Source organism: Mustela nigripes, chromosome 2, assembly GCF_022355385.1.
Source record: "Mustela nigripes isolate SB6536 chromosome 2, MUSNIG.SB6536, whole genome shotgun sequence".
Taxonomy (NCBI): Eukaryota; Metazoa; Chordata; class Mammalia; order Carnivora; family Mustelidae; genus Mustela; species Mustela nigripes.
In genome coordinates, this window is record NC_081558.1 from 90,181,633 (window position 1) to 90,196,331 (window position 14,699).

The following is a 14,699-nucleotide window of genomic DNA, read 5'->3' on the forward strand; positions in this document are numbered from 1 at the left end:
GGGGGAGGGTATGTGCTTTGGTGAGTGCTGTGAAGTGTGTAAACCTGGTGATTCACAGACCTGTACCACTGGGGATAAAAATACATGTTTATAAAAAATAAAAAATTATATTAAAAAAAAAAACTCTACCAAAAAAAAAAAAATGCAAATCATCTGTATCAAAAGAATTTTTCTAAAAACATAACCCAAACCCAAACTTAGCCCTCTGGTCACATGCATCCATTTATGACTTATGATGTAAGTGAGCCAAGAAACAAACCTTCATATTTGCTTTCTTGAAGTAATCCAATGCTCATGATCCTTAGACCCTGGGGTGACTTGCTGAATATCAGTTCCTTTCATTTTCCTAGTTTTATCTCTCCTCACAAGACCAAAAGCAGCATGTCAATATACCATTCACTTTGTAAGAAGGGAGAGACACAAGCAATGTACTAGATCACAGGATGGTGCTTTACTTCATTTACTTCTCTCAGCAGTCTTCTGATTTGGGGCTCAGCCTCATTTACAGATGAGGAGCTGATGCTCAGAGAAGTTAAGTAACTTGATCAAGGTCACATAACAAAGCTACTCGGTTACAGGCCTGTCTGATTTTTTCCTCTGCAGCATGGTGTGCCTGGCTCATTGAAATGCTTTCTCTGAATCACTACTTAACACAGGACTTTAGCTTTTATTGTGGGTTGATAAAGAGCAACTGTGCCAAGAATATTCTATTCATATTGTGTAAAACTGCCATTGAGGATGCTAATGCTTATCAAAAATTGTCTTATGATTTTATCTTAGAAGTTGGTGTCAAAAAAGGGCAGTATTTTTTTTTAAAGGGTAGTTTTTCTGAACAGAATACAAACTGTGCCTATATATGAAGCCAGAAAATAATAATAATAATACTTTCTTTTTTGCCTTTATTTTTAAGAAACTCCAAGAGAAGTGTATTGTTCAATTATATTTTATGGTAAAATTTTTTTTAAAAGAGAGAGAGAGAGGGCACCAGCAGTGGCGAGGGGCAGAGGGAAAGAGACAAGCAGACTCCCCACTGAGCAGGGAGCCCTCAGTTCTCCATCCCAGAACTGGGAGATCCTGATCTGAGCTGAAGAAAGACCCTTAACCGACTGTGCCACCCAGGCACCCCGATAGTAAAATTAATCCCCCCTTTCTCCATATAATTTTGGATCTCCCTTTCTGATATTATTAATGTGCTTTGATATGTTAATAATCCTGTTATACAACTTGAATCTATTAGTAAGTCTTCATAGATCCTTTTTTAAGGAAGAGAAAGGTATAAATTAGGAATAATAAAATAGTTTGACTTTAGTCAAACTTATACACATAAAAGTAAATTCTAAATTCAGTTTGCATAAGACACTAGATCTAACAAAACGGACTGTTTGTTTGATATTCCAAAGTCTTTGATTCATTTCTAGTTTAGGGAAAGCACAATTAAGAAGTGGTTGGTGAGCTGTGGCCAAATGTGTCATTATCCTGCCTTCTGCTATTAGGTATTTGCTTTGAGCCCTTGTGTGCCAGGCATGGGGACAGCTGCTTTGCATGCATTGTCTAGTCTTTGCAGCAAGCATATCAGTTACTGTTCTTACCTGTTTACAAACAAGAAATCCACCAATCAGAGGAGTCTAGAAACTAGTTCAAGGTCTCACAGCTGATAGGCATGATCTCGATAAAAGACAGAATTTTTAGTATCTGTGTCCTTGCCTATAAAATGGAGATGTATGATCCTGTCTGAATGTTTTTTGCAGGCCTGTAAGTTTAGTTGATATTGTCAACTCTCTATTCTTTCCCCCCCTCATTTTCCCAAAAGTGTCGTAAGGTATGGTGGCCATCAGTTTAATCAGCTCTTCCTGGGTCCTAAAGAGATGGAGAGCCATTTTTTGGTTTTGTGCCATCTCTATTAGTCACCTGAATTTTTAGTCATGTTCATTCTTTGCCTCACAAAATATTTTAAAGCTCATCTCAAATGCAGTTGGTTCTAATGATTATGGTCGTATTTGGGTAAAGTTTTCAGAAATACTGAACTAGTGAATACTGAGCTGCTGCCCTCAGGGGAAATAGAAGGTTAGTTTCCTGTGAGCCTCAGATCATATTTTTTCCAACTGATCCATAAATAACCTTGGTTTATATGTTTTTGTTTATAGAAACAGAGTGTTTCTAGATACCTTATGTAATATATATTACTAATTCATTAGTTTTGAACTCACAGCCAATAGCACCATAACTCTTGCTTTCTTGCAGTTACGAGCACTAAACAACGCTTTAGCACCATGCTTGGGGACCATTTCAAACAAAGATAGCAAGAAGAAAAGGCACAAAAATACTAAAAGCATGGTACTAAATAGCCTATGGAAAGGACACTTGTTCACCATATGAGAGCTGAAACAAGAAGGGCAGAGGGAGGGGAAGATGTTAATGACAAAGCACTGCCTTGTTTGACCTCATCTGGGAGCATATATGTTGAGCAATTCATATTTTCCCACTCTGAGCTTGTATGCAAATGATTGCTAATGCAGTGTAAGAATTGATTTGGGGTTATAAGTGAATTTTAGGGTTATTAACTCTTTGCTTTTTATAAGCTGAACATTTCTTCTAGGCTTTCATTTGTATATTTTTATTTGTACATTATTTGTATTTTCATTTATATTATAGTTTTTACTTTGTAAATTTTTAAGATTTTTTATTTATTTGACAGACAGAGATCAGCAGGCAGAGAAGCAGGTGAGCGGGGGGGGCAGAGTCAGGCTCCCCACCAAGCGGAGAGCCTGATGCGGGGCTCAATCCCAGGACCCTGAGCCGAAGGCAGAGGCTTTAACCCACTGAGCCACCCAGGTGCCCCTACTTTGTAATTTTTTATGTAATAAAGTTTATATTTTTCTATTCCTTCAAACTTTTGGATTTAACAAAGCTTCTCTACTCTCAGTAGAAGAATTTGCCCTTTTTTCTAGTATTTGTATACTTTTTTTTAACATATAAAGATCTGGTACTTTGGAATTTATGCTGGTGTTTCTTATTTGGAGTTAGTACAATTTTACATTTTCCCATATAATCTTCTAGTATCTCAAAAAGTTCATCATTTTGCCTTTTAATTTAATATTCTGACTTTATTATATAAATTTCCATATATAATTTGGTCTATTCATGTGTTAATATCAAATGGTTTTATAGTTTTTTATTATGTAGAAGCTTTAGAGTATGTTTTAATGGCTGCTAGGACTAGCAGTCCCTCTTCACCCTGTCCCTACTTTGTTGAATTTTTATGTTGTTTTCCAGGATTTTCCTAGCTATTCCTTATTCTCTATGGGAACCTGTCATTTCAAGTCAACTTGCATATCACATAAGAGCTTTTCATTTGGCTCTTTCTTACTTCTTCCCTGCTGTGTGGATATTTCTAATTAAACATTTTAAGTGATCTGTGAAAGAGAAATTTCCCTTGCTGAATCAATGGAATAGATGTAAGTGTGTTCCATTTAAATCAGAGGGGAGAGAGGCAAGATTCTGTTAGGCTCATCTTCTTTAAGGAGTGGTTCAGATTACTTGCACCTCTTTGTTTACTCAGTGAGACCCCCACCTGTGCCACTGTATCTGCATGTTTTGACAAATATTTTCATCATCATCCTCTCTTACTTTTCTTTTCTTCCACCTCTTGGCTGTAAACTATACTTTCTTAGAATTTCATCCCAGAAATTTGTTGTCATTCGTGGCGGTCCTAAATATTCCCTGAGGGACAAGATAAAATTCCCTACTATCTGGTTAAAAAATGGCTTTAGATGGAATCTCATTGTGCCTCTCTGTCTATCCAAAGCAGACCGACTGATCCAAGAGACTCAGGTGAGAAACCATCCTTAGAACTAAGTGAGTTTGGTTAGGTCGCAAAACGAATATAAAAAACTCAGTTATTTTCATATAGAGGCAGTTTGAAGATATAATGGAAGCAGAAATTCCATCACAATGGCAAATACGTGTGTGTGTGTGTGTGTGTGTGTGTGTACACACGCCTGAGAATGAATTTGACAAAACTATAGAACTCAAGGAAAGACAGTACAAAACTACAAAATCCATAAAAAGATCTAAATAAAGATTAAATTTGAATAAATACAAACTATATGGTGCTTATAGTTGGGATAGCCCTGTGCAATCCAGATATACCAGGTGTCCCAGATACCTTGTTTCTTTGATATGTGAATAAAATGGCTCTATTGCATATGTACTGTCAAAAATCTAACAGTTTCTCAGAAACCTCTAAGCATTTCTAGAGATGCCTAAGGGGCTTATATTCCCCTTGATCAATATAAACAACTGTTTCTCTGCTCTCCTGTTACTTAATCATTTATTTATTCATTCATATGTTTACTCACCGTACAATTGAGTGCTTACTATGTCCTAAGTCCTCCACAGATGTCCACTAACCATTACTTAGGACTCCTGTGGCACCTTCCTGTTCCTGGTCACCCTTGTCTTGAGATGTAGTCTCTGTTCTATCATTGCCTAGCTGAGCACCACTAATACAAGACTATTTTGCATAAAATTTTTGCTGAGATTTTGAGGGTACTCATGGTTGGAAAGCATAGTGGGGGAGAATAGGTATAGTGTATAAGTAAAAACAGCATAAAATAAGCAATAAAAAATTTGATACATTTTAAAGTTTATGGGTCATCCTCTCTAAGGAATTTCTCATATTATCTTTTATTCTTAGGTCCCACCTACCTCTTTCTTTTGGAATTGCTCTTTTTCTGTCTCTTGCCATGTCTTGAATAATCTCTGCAGCCTCTGATTTCTGGACTGATTAACCTGTCTTTCCTAGCTTTTCAGAACTGAAGTTTTATTATAGAAAATTATAAAGAGAAAAATTTTAGAGAATTATAAAGAGAAAAAATTTATCTTTTTCTCTACCTCTTCCTCATCTAGATCACGCTTAGGGTGGTAGGTGGGGTTCTACATAGTCATTGAGCTATGGTGCATACACCCCAAAAAAGTGCTTCACACTCTCTGAAAAGAATTCTTCTGATCTTCAGAACTACAGCTTTTGAAACATTATCTTTCTCCTCACCACACTTGGTTTTGAAGAGATCAAGTCTTTAAAGCAAGTGGAAGATAATTGCAACTATAATACCAATGATATTTTTTTCTGGAATTTAATAAAATGATAAAGTTAGTTTAGGGGGAAAATATTCAGAGAACAAGATAAATCTTAAAAGAGTAGTAATGGAGGACTAACTTTACCAAGAGCTTAATTTAAACAACACATTGTTATAGTGGGAGAATGAGCAAACAGAGATGTAAAATGTAACACAAAGTCCAGAAACATATCTAAAGTAAATAAAAATATCAAAAGAAAATACAGGCAACTGTTTATGTAATCCTGCACTAAGGAAGGCCTCTCTAACCATGACTGTGTGTGAGTGTGTTTGTTTCTGTTTCTCATTCTTATAAAAAGGGGGAGAAGCATGTTTTACAACATGGACAGGCCTAAGAAATATTATGCTAAGTAAAAGAGCTAGATGTGAACTACACATTTTATATTATTTATGGGAAATATACAGAATGAGCAAATCTATAGTTGTTTAGTGGTTGCCAGGGACTGGGAGGAGGGGAGAAAGGAAATGACTGCTAATAAACATAGGAGTTTTGAGGTTTTGTTTTTCAGTTTTGTTTGTTTTTTGGGTGGTTTTTTTTTTTTTTTTTTTTTTTTTTTTTTTTGCTTTTTTAGAGTGATGAAAAATGGTCTGGAATTACCAGACCATTGATGATGGTTACACAACTTGAATATACTAATGACCACTGAATATTATACTTCAAAGGCTGGATTTTATAATGCATGAATTATATCTTAACAAAACCATTTGAAAGATAAATCAGTTTTACTTGAGGTATTATGAGAAAATAACCTAGCATGCCAATAGAGAGTCATTAAAGTGTTAAGGAAAAGGATATTCAGTGACATTTGTTAAAGATGGTGAGGCAGGCTCTATTCAGGATCGGTATGGGGAACAATGCAATGGGATTTTATAGTGGGGGAGAGGGATTGGGCTCAACTCCAAATACGGCTTGGGCAGGTGGCCAGTTATAGCCAAGGATTGGGGGGGGAGGGCGGTCAGTGGATAGAAAATTACTAAGAGGAAACATCAGGGGTAAATGGTTCTGGCTTAAGTAATCTAGTAAGATTCTTGCTAAAGACAAGCCAGGGTAATTACCACCTAGTGTCTGATGGAGGATAAGGAACCTGATCAGATATTGAGAGTAGAGGGTTCTGGTCAAACTGATTAGCAATTTGCTAATCTAGTTCTTACTAAAAACTAGGCTTTATAAGGAAGTTCATGAATGGACTTAGGAGAAGGTTCAGGAACCTTAGTAAAGAATCTATGTCCAAAAAAAAAAAGGAATCTTTGTCAAATGTGAACTAAAAATTTTAAAAAGACAAATAATTAATAAACTTATAAAATGCAAACTAAAGCAATGAGATGAAATATTTGCTATGTACTAGGAAAGATATGAAGAAATTATCAATTTCCAACATTGGGTAGATTGTAGTCAAATAGCCTCATATACTGGTACTGATGAAGGGTAGTTTGGCAGTATATTTCAAAAGCCTTAAATAGGGTCCTTGTAATTCCATTTCTAAGAATTAACCTTAAGGAAATACTGTGTGCCATTTAAAATAAAGTAGTAAAGTAATAGTAACACAAGAAGATTTTTCTGCTAGGAAGAAAAATTAGAATGTACAATAAAGAGGGCACCTGGTTGGCTCAGTAATTAGAGTATATGACTCTTGATCTCAGGGTGGTGAGTTCAAGTCCCACATTGAGCATAGAGCCTACTTAAAAACAAAAAATATAATAGATAAAATGAGACAGACCAATCGAAATGCACATTGAAAGGCTGCAGAGATAGGTAATTTGTACTTTCTTATATATTATCTCTATTTCTTTTAGCTGTATTTTCCAAATATTCTGAACTGGATTATCCTTTATAACCAGAAAATAATGGAAAAGTTATTTAACATGATACAGCTTCAAGTGTGGTTAACCTTTTTGGGCTATTTTGTTTGGTTGAACACCATAACGGAAATAAGATTAGGAACTTTTTTTTGTTTCTCCTGTTTAAAAGCTAGAGAGTCAGGGAGTGTTAACTGGAAGTCCTCAAAATTTCCTAAGTCAGACTCTCACTATCTAGTTGCCCATGAATTTCCTTTAGTATATGTATAGTTTTCAGGTTTTAACCAATTGATGAATGGTATTTATGTAACAGACTGTTGTAAATTAGAGATCAGTATATCCATTCCAAGGATTTTCCTTTTCAAAGCCAGGGATTTTAGGCTTTACAAACAGGATCATGTTGAGTGTTATTCTTTCTGATTGTTGAATTGAATTATGTTCACCAGATGTAACAATTTTCTTTTCCCAATTTCCTAGACAGAATCATGAATAAACTGGAGGACAAGCAGGACCAGATGATACCATGAAGAGAAGTTTACAGGCCCTCTATTGCCAACTATTAAGTAAGTTGATATCACTTTTCTTTTAGAATATAATCTATTAATTGTCCAGTGCCAGAAACTTAAATGTTTTCTGGAAGAAGACCAGGTTTTGCTCAATAGAAAATTTTCCCTCTCTGCTTCATCTAGATACTTAAAGTATCAAGCATTAAGTCATTTTATTGCTTTAGGCATCAGTTGTAATGTAGACTGTTATAATAATCCTAAATTGGCAGGTTAAGAATAGTTAATTCAAGGATGAGTGTCAAAAGCACTATTGCTCCTGGTTTGTGGCAGATTAAAATGTTACAGTATGAGCTTCTGTAGCTTCCTTATGGAGAAAGAATGATAGATGGTGTTTTCTGGATTTTGTCACATAGAAGCTGTTACCATTCAGTGACTGTACAGCCTTTGGCTTGGAGTATTTTGCTTAATTATGTGTGTTCTTAAATAATGAATGTAAAAATGTGATTTCTTTTGGTTTGATGGTAGAATGAAAAATATTTATGACTTCATGCATGTTGCTCATGTGTTTTGGGGGTTATGCCACAAATCTCCAGATGCCGCAGAGTGACTGTATAACCTTTGGGATTGCAATTGTTACTGAATGAACATCAAAACCAGTACCAGTTGGTGGGTTTGATGTTCAGGTTGACTTACTTGGGACAACAGACATTGCCAACATCAAGTTAAACCAAAGCCACTGAGTTGGAAAAATTTCAGGAAAAACTTAGAGTTCATTCTGTTTGTCTGGTTCTTGCTGAAGTATATAGAAGATCTATCTTTCCTAGACTGGATGGTTCCTTTTTAACTTTTGCCAAGAAAATAACATAAGAGATTGAGATTCAAATCATCAGTTCCCCCTTAAAATTTATTTGTTCAGATTATGTTGCACCCCCAGTGCAAAGCAGTTTATGTATAGAAGGCATTCTGGTTAAGTGTTTTAATTAGCTTATTTCTGCCACTGAATTCTAATCCCTGAAACACAGATCATATCACCCTGTTTTCAGCCTGGTGAAATGTCACCACATTATATAGACTCTCTCATGTTCTTTTCTCCATGCATCCTATAAAACTGTGGGTTTGTTGCCCTTTTTTTTTAATGGTAAACTTGTTTGTTAGGAAAAAGGTTTTATAGATTAAAGAAGCAATGTCATTACTGAATAATTAAGTCTGCCTTGATGGGAGAGTGGATATTTGAAGGTTAAATCGGATTACACACACACACACACACACACACCCCACCACCCCACCCACCCCCCCACCCCCCTACCCAAGAAGGGAAAGCAGGCTTTGCAGGAGGAAGAAACAGGAAATGAAAGAGAGTTTAGTAGATTAGGAAAGAAGCAAAATGTTTGTTGAGTTCACCTATGCTGATTGTATGCCCCAAACTTTGTGTAATGTTACAAGTCTATAAGATTTGAAAGGCTTTGGTTAAGTATTCCATGAGTCAGAGATCAAGTCTTATGCTAATGAGGCCCATCCTCCCAAGTGGAGCCTGTGTGAAAACTGAAGGGGTTTTGCTCAAACATTAACTGGATATCTATATAAATCACTGTCATAACAGTTTCATTGTTTGCAGCCTTGCCTGGAAAGCAAGCAGCCCAGCATAGGTATTCCAACTAGTTAGGAGGTAGGTGGTGGTGCCTCTTAAACCACCCTGGTTATTAGGTAGCTGGCTGTGGGAGTCCAGATTTGTAGAGCTGGGATGGTCAAGCACTGGGGCTGTAGGTCAATTAGTCTCACTTCAGGGAGTCTTTTTCACAATTTCCTAGAGATGAGGGGTCATTATGTATAGCACTTTTTTCTCAACAGGATTTGGTATTTAATAAAACCCAAGCTAACTTAAACTCTGGCACACATAGGCACTCAATAGCTGGTCTGTGTCATTCCTCAGCCACTTACTAAGTTACACTTGGATTAAAGCTGTCCACAAACAATATGTTTGTTTATTTGTTTGTTTGTTTTTCCAGTGTCTGAAACAGACTTGAGAACTACAGGGTCAATATAAACTTACTATGTTACTTTATTTAACCCAGCGAATTGAAGCTCTTAATTTGAGGGAAAATCCTGGTAGAGTGTTCTGGTTATATTTTGTTGCATAATAAACAACCCCCAAATTTTGTAGCTTGAAGCAATAGCAATCACTTATGTTGCTCAAGCACCTGCCATTTGTTTAGGGGTTGGTAGAGACTCCACAGTGTCTGGGATCTGGGCTGGAGGCTGGACCAGCTTAGGGCCCACCTAACGTCTTTTTTCCCTGAGGCCTTTTCATGTGACAAAGTGGGGCTTCTTCACAGCATAGTGGCTTCAGAGTAGTCAGACTTCTTACATGACAGCTCATAGCTATAAGGCAGGGCAAAACCTACAGGGCTTGTTATGAATTAGGCTGGGAAACCCAAGAGCAATACTTCAGTCATACTGTATTGGCCAAAGGAGTCACTAAGTCCATCTCTCATGGAGGGAAGAGTTATTGGACTCCAACTCTCAAAGGGAAGAACAGTAAGAATTTTTAGTCCTCTTTAGTCTACTATTGAATTTGTTTAGAAAAAAATGAAAAAGCAATTACTAATGAACATGAATGAGTTTGTGAGTTGTCTTTGTCATCAGAGTCTGCTCACACTTGAGTGCCAAATGAGTTCCCAGACATCTGCTTATCAGCCTCCCTATATCATCTCATTCATTCTAAAGGCAAATGCTTCAAGATGAAGTGTTACTCAAGATGAGTAAGTTAAGAACTGGCCCATGGTGACCAGAAAGTGAGTGATGGAATTGGAATTCATACCCAGGTTTCTCTGACCTCTTTGTTCATGCCCTTTTTTTTTCCATCAGGCCTGGTGCCTCCACCACACACACAAAAGAGAAGTGGCTCTTCTGCTGTCCCTGTGGCTAGTTAGGGGTGGTTCTAACCCCTGATTGATAATGCTTGCATCGTATTAGTGATGTCAGATGGAGCTTAAAAAAAGAAAGAAAAGAAAATCCAGGCTATCTCTGGGTTACTGCATCATAATCAATAGTCACTGGAGCTATTTGTGTCTGATAGGGGCCAAGGGATGCAGTCCTTGGTAGGCAGGGAAATTAAGGTCTTATTTTACTTTTGTAACAACTGACTGTGTCTAATTTGTTTTATTTCTTGGGCTCTATTTCACAGTACAGTCCTGAGTGTTTCATCCTGCCAGTTTTAGCCCTTTGGGAAAGTTTAACATATTTTATATGATACTTTGGAACACCTGAGAATTTGAGGATGAGGATGGTGATGAGAATCTTCACAGTTCTTTAAAAAAAAACAAATACTGCATTCATTTTTCTTTTTTATGTCATAAGGTAGGTGTGAAGCTAGTGCTAAGAATACCTGGGTTTTTGAGCTGCAGACCTGCGTTCAAATTCTAGCCCACTTAATAGGTGGCTTATATTAAATAAATTACTTTACCTCCATGGACCTCATATGTAAAATGGGATATGACCACCCTCTATGTAAGATAGTGTTGCGTGAGATAACACAGCACATAGAAGACCTGCAATAAATGCCAGTTTTCTTATTAGGCCTTCTGTCTAGAAGAGAGGGATACAACCTAACCAGGAGCTCGGCTGTAACATTTACATGGAACTTTCTGGTTCACAAAACATTTTCATAGAATTTGATCCTCAGAATACCTCAGAATATCAAAACAAATGGGACATTAATTTTCATTAATCCCATTCTGCAGAGAAGGAGTTGACATAATCAAGACTGCTTTTCTCAAGCCATATCACTTTTTTTTAATTAAAAGAAGTAATAATGGAAAGAAGGATCTTCACAAACCTTAAAGAACATGGCACTATGGGGAGGCACTGAGTCCCGAGTTAGCCAATCTGATCTCTTCCTAGGTGCTATGTACCATGCTACTTTATTGTTAAGAAGACTAAAATAATTATGGGTTTATGTAAGTAAATTTTTATATACCAATATCTATTCAAAGTTATTTGGATACTCAGAATTAAGGAGTGATTTAGTTAGTTAATTGTTGCTTTATACTCAGCCATTTATATTTCTTATATCATGCTCTGTATTATTGTTAATGCATCTTGCTTGCTGCTGCATACTCTGCATATAGTGGACTAACTTAAGTTTGGTCATGTGTCTGTCTTCATGGGTTGTTTCTCCTGATAAATGAGAAGAAATTTTTCCCTGAGAGTGAGGAGGGAGAATTGATGTAAATCATAAATTCAGGTCAGTGTAGGTCCAAACCAGTATTGACTCCAAAAACTTAGGCTCTTCTAGATGTTCCAGGCAATCATAAACATATTGCATTATGAATGCACATGAAATGAAGGATCTTCATCTCCCCCACCGCCTTTCAAGGTGTCTTTCCTTGCCTTTTACACTGCTTGTTCATAACCTCCCCAGAGAGTAACAGTGTGGCAGCCATGATTAAGGGCTTAGATTCTGCATGGACTGCTTGGGTCCAAATCCTGGCTTACCACAAATTCTTTTCCAAATGATTTTCACCCCTCCTTACAAAGTATAGCAGTTGAGTGTGCCTTCACTGCCAATAGCTATTAGATTGTCCACAACCCTTTGCAAATTTGTCACTCTTTAGGCTACTAAAGACTTTGCTCTTGAGGAAATAAAAGATCATGTCCTATTTAGTAACAAAGAGCAATTTATCAGTCTGCTGTTTCTCTCATGCTCCCACCAGTGGCTATAATAATGGTAATGACACATTTGGTCTTCAGTCAGCATTATGGAAATAGAGGAATCCATTTCATCAGAACTGCTGTTCAGTATTTTAGGCTGGATTATTCTGATTGGCTTTCATCAGTGTTTCTCAAACCTGACTTTTGACTAAAATCACCTGGAAAACTTTTAACAAATTCCCTTTCTCAAACCCTACCCTATATCAATTAAATCAGAATCTTTAGGGGAAGGAGTGAGGAGTGTTGTGACTGGGCATTAGATGATTCTAATAAGCAGCCAGAGTTGAGAATCACTGGCTTAGATTAATAATTTTAAACTTAGTCATGCAGCAGCATCACCTGAAGACTTGTTTAAACAGATTGCTTGGCCCCACCCCCAGAGTTTCTGCTTCAGTAGATGTGGGGTAGGGTCAGTAATTTGCATTTCTAAATTTCCAGTGATACCAAAGCTTTGGTCCTGGGACCACACTTTGAAAATCACTTTCTTAGACTTACGAAAGGCTATCTTGGAGCAGGAAGAAGCTTTCAGCTTCTCTGTTATCACTTGAGCTGCATAGTGGTAAAATGGATCTTGGAACAAAACCAGAGTGAGTTAGGAAGGAAGAGCAAAAGAGATCTTAGGGAATGAGCAGAAGCACAGTGTTGTAAAATTAGAAAGTGTTAGAATTTGAGTTTTTGTGTTACTCTTTAGGATACACTGGAAGTTAGTTTTTACTCTGTTTAAGCAATAACAAAGGCACGAAGAGTGGACTAGCTAGGATTAGAAATAAAGCAAAGGGAAAACACAAGAGGGGCCCTTGGCTCTATTTACTACAGTGGGTCCATTTTGGAACTTGATTTTATAAGACTATTTCTTCCCTGCTTCATGCTGGATAATTCTTTTGCAAATCAAGAAAAAAAATTGCAAATGTTCTCTAGGGAGAACTGGTTTCTTTGGTTCTGAAGGAAACATCATTCACACAGAAAAATTGAGGAAGTAACAATTTCAAATGTGACATTAACCCAGGAAGTTAGGCATACTGGGTCTTTAAAGGTGTCATGCTGACTTAATGTCTTTTATATTTCAAGTTGTGATTTTTAAATTTCTATAAGACAACAAACTCTCTTATGCAGATTAAACAAACCTTAATAAGAACTTCTCATTGGAAGTAATTCTAGTGAAGGCTGAGAAATAAAATATTTTAAAGAAACAATTTTATGACTTTTGAACACTTTATTTTTTTTCCAAGTACTTTCTATTACATGGTTGGCAGGAATGTAGATGAGGGAAGTCATGCTCACACTTAGGACAACAGTTGCCTTATGCGAATTTAAATGTTAACTCTTCATGAGTAAGTTCAGTTTTCTGTATGAAAACACTTTTGTTAAAAGATATGGTGGGAGAGAGCACAGAATTTGGATTTAAAGGCTGTACTTTGAGCTCTCACTTCTCTTACTAATTATGGGACTTTGCATAGAGTACTTAACCTTCCAGAGCCACTTCATTTTCCTTAGCTACAGTACACAGATGATGAGTATAATAATATCTACCCTGATGATTATTGGGAGAACTAAATGAGAAGGGTTTAAAAATATTTCATAAGGAATTCTAAACGTTGGTTACCATGTTAGTACTGTCCTTAAATAACTTCTCTTGTTGATATATTGCACTGTTGTTTAGCTGTTTAAAAATTTTTAAAAAGAAATGTGAAAGACAGTCTAGCATGTCCTCACCCAGATTCCAACTCAGTGGAATTTTCATTAATGCATGTAAGCCTCATTAGTGGGAGCTGTTTTAACAGGAGATTTTCTAACTTATCAGGATCTGGCAAAATTCTGGAAGATTGTTCTGAATAAGAGAAATTTGAGCAGAATTTTATAAATGAAGAAAGGAGACTTTTTTCCAGCAATTTCATGTTTGCGTTTTAGAAAATCTAATCCGAAATTTTTCTGAAATGTGTAATCATTGCCTTTACAAATTTGATGGACACTTAGAGACTCTCAGGCTAGAATCCAAGAAGCTTCCAAAACCTAAGACACATTGCCTTTGCAGTGCTATCTGTCATATTTCCCCCTCCTATTCTCTCTCCACTTGCTTTTCTTTGAGTAATTTCCATCACCAGACAGACTCGTTGTTCTCTTTGCTTTTCTCCCACAGAAGTTTTTGAGCCTTTCTTCTCAAGAGGAGAAATCCTTTATCTGGGCAGGCATCCTAACAGCTCCTCCCAAAGTAAGTCCTTGCCTTTGCTCTGACAGTACCACAGCACCATTCAGGGTACCCTGTGAACTGTGGCCGGTCTCACTACTCATTTGCTTCCTGAGCATCTTCATCAGTTTTCCCATCTATGAAACTATGACTGCCATAACAAGTTACCACTAATTTGGTGGCTTAAAACAACAGATTTTTTTTTCTCTGAGTTCTGGAGGCCAGAAGTTAGAGATCAAGGTGTCAGCAGAGCAGTACTTTCTCCAAAGGCTCCAAGGGAGAACACTTCCTTGACTCTTCCATTCTGATGGCTCCAAGATGTTCTTTGGTTTGTGAATGGATCACTCCAAACTCTGCTTCTGT

The 14,699-nt window shown here is 36.9% G+C and overlaps 1 protein-coding gene across 2 annotated transcripts in view; it reads left to right on the forward strand.

Annotated features, from left to right (window-relative positions):
• The window catches only part of TMEM108 (transmembrane protein 108), a 365,304-nt gene that overhangs the window by 201,064 nt on the left and 149,541 nt on the right, over positions 1-14,699 (forward strand). The window contains exon 3 of one of the 2 annotated variants that reach the window (XM_059390938.1): positions 7,413-7,498. In XM_059390938.1, coding sequence (XP_059246921.1) covers positions 7,459-7,498 — 40 coding nt within the window. In that variant the 5' untranslated portion in view covers positions 7,413-7,458. The remainder of the gene's footprint in view (positions 1-7,412; positions 7,499-14,699) is intronic. The other variant, XM_059390939.1, reaches the window with a different exon arrangement.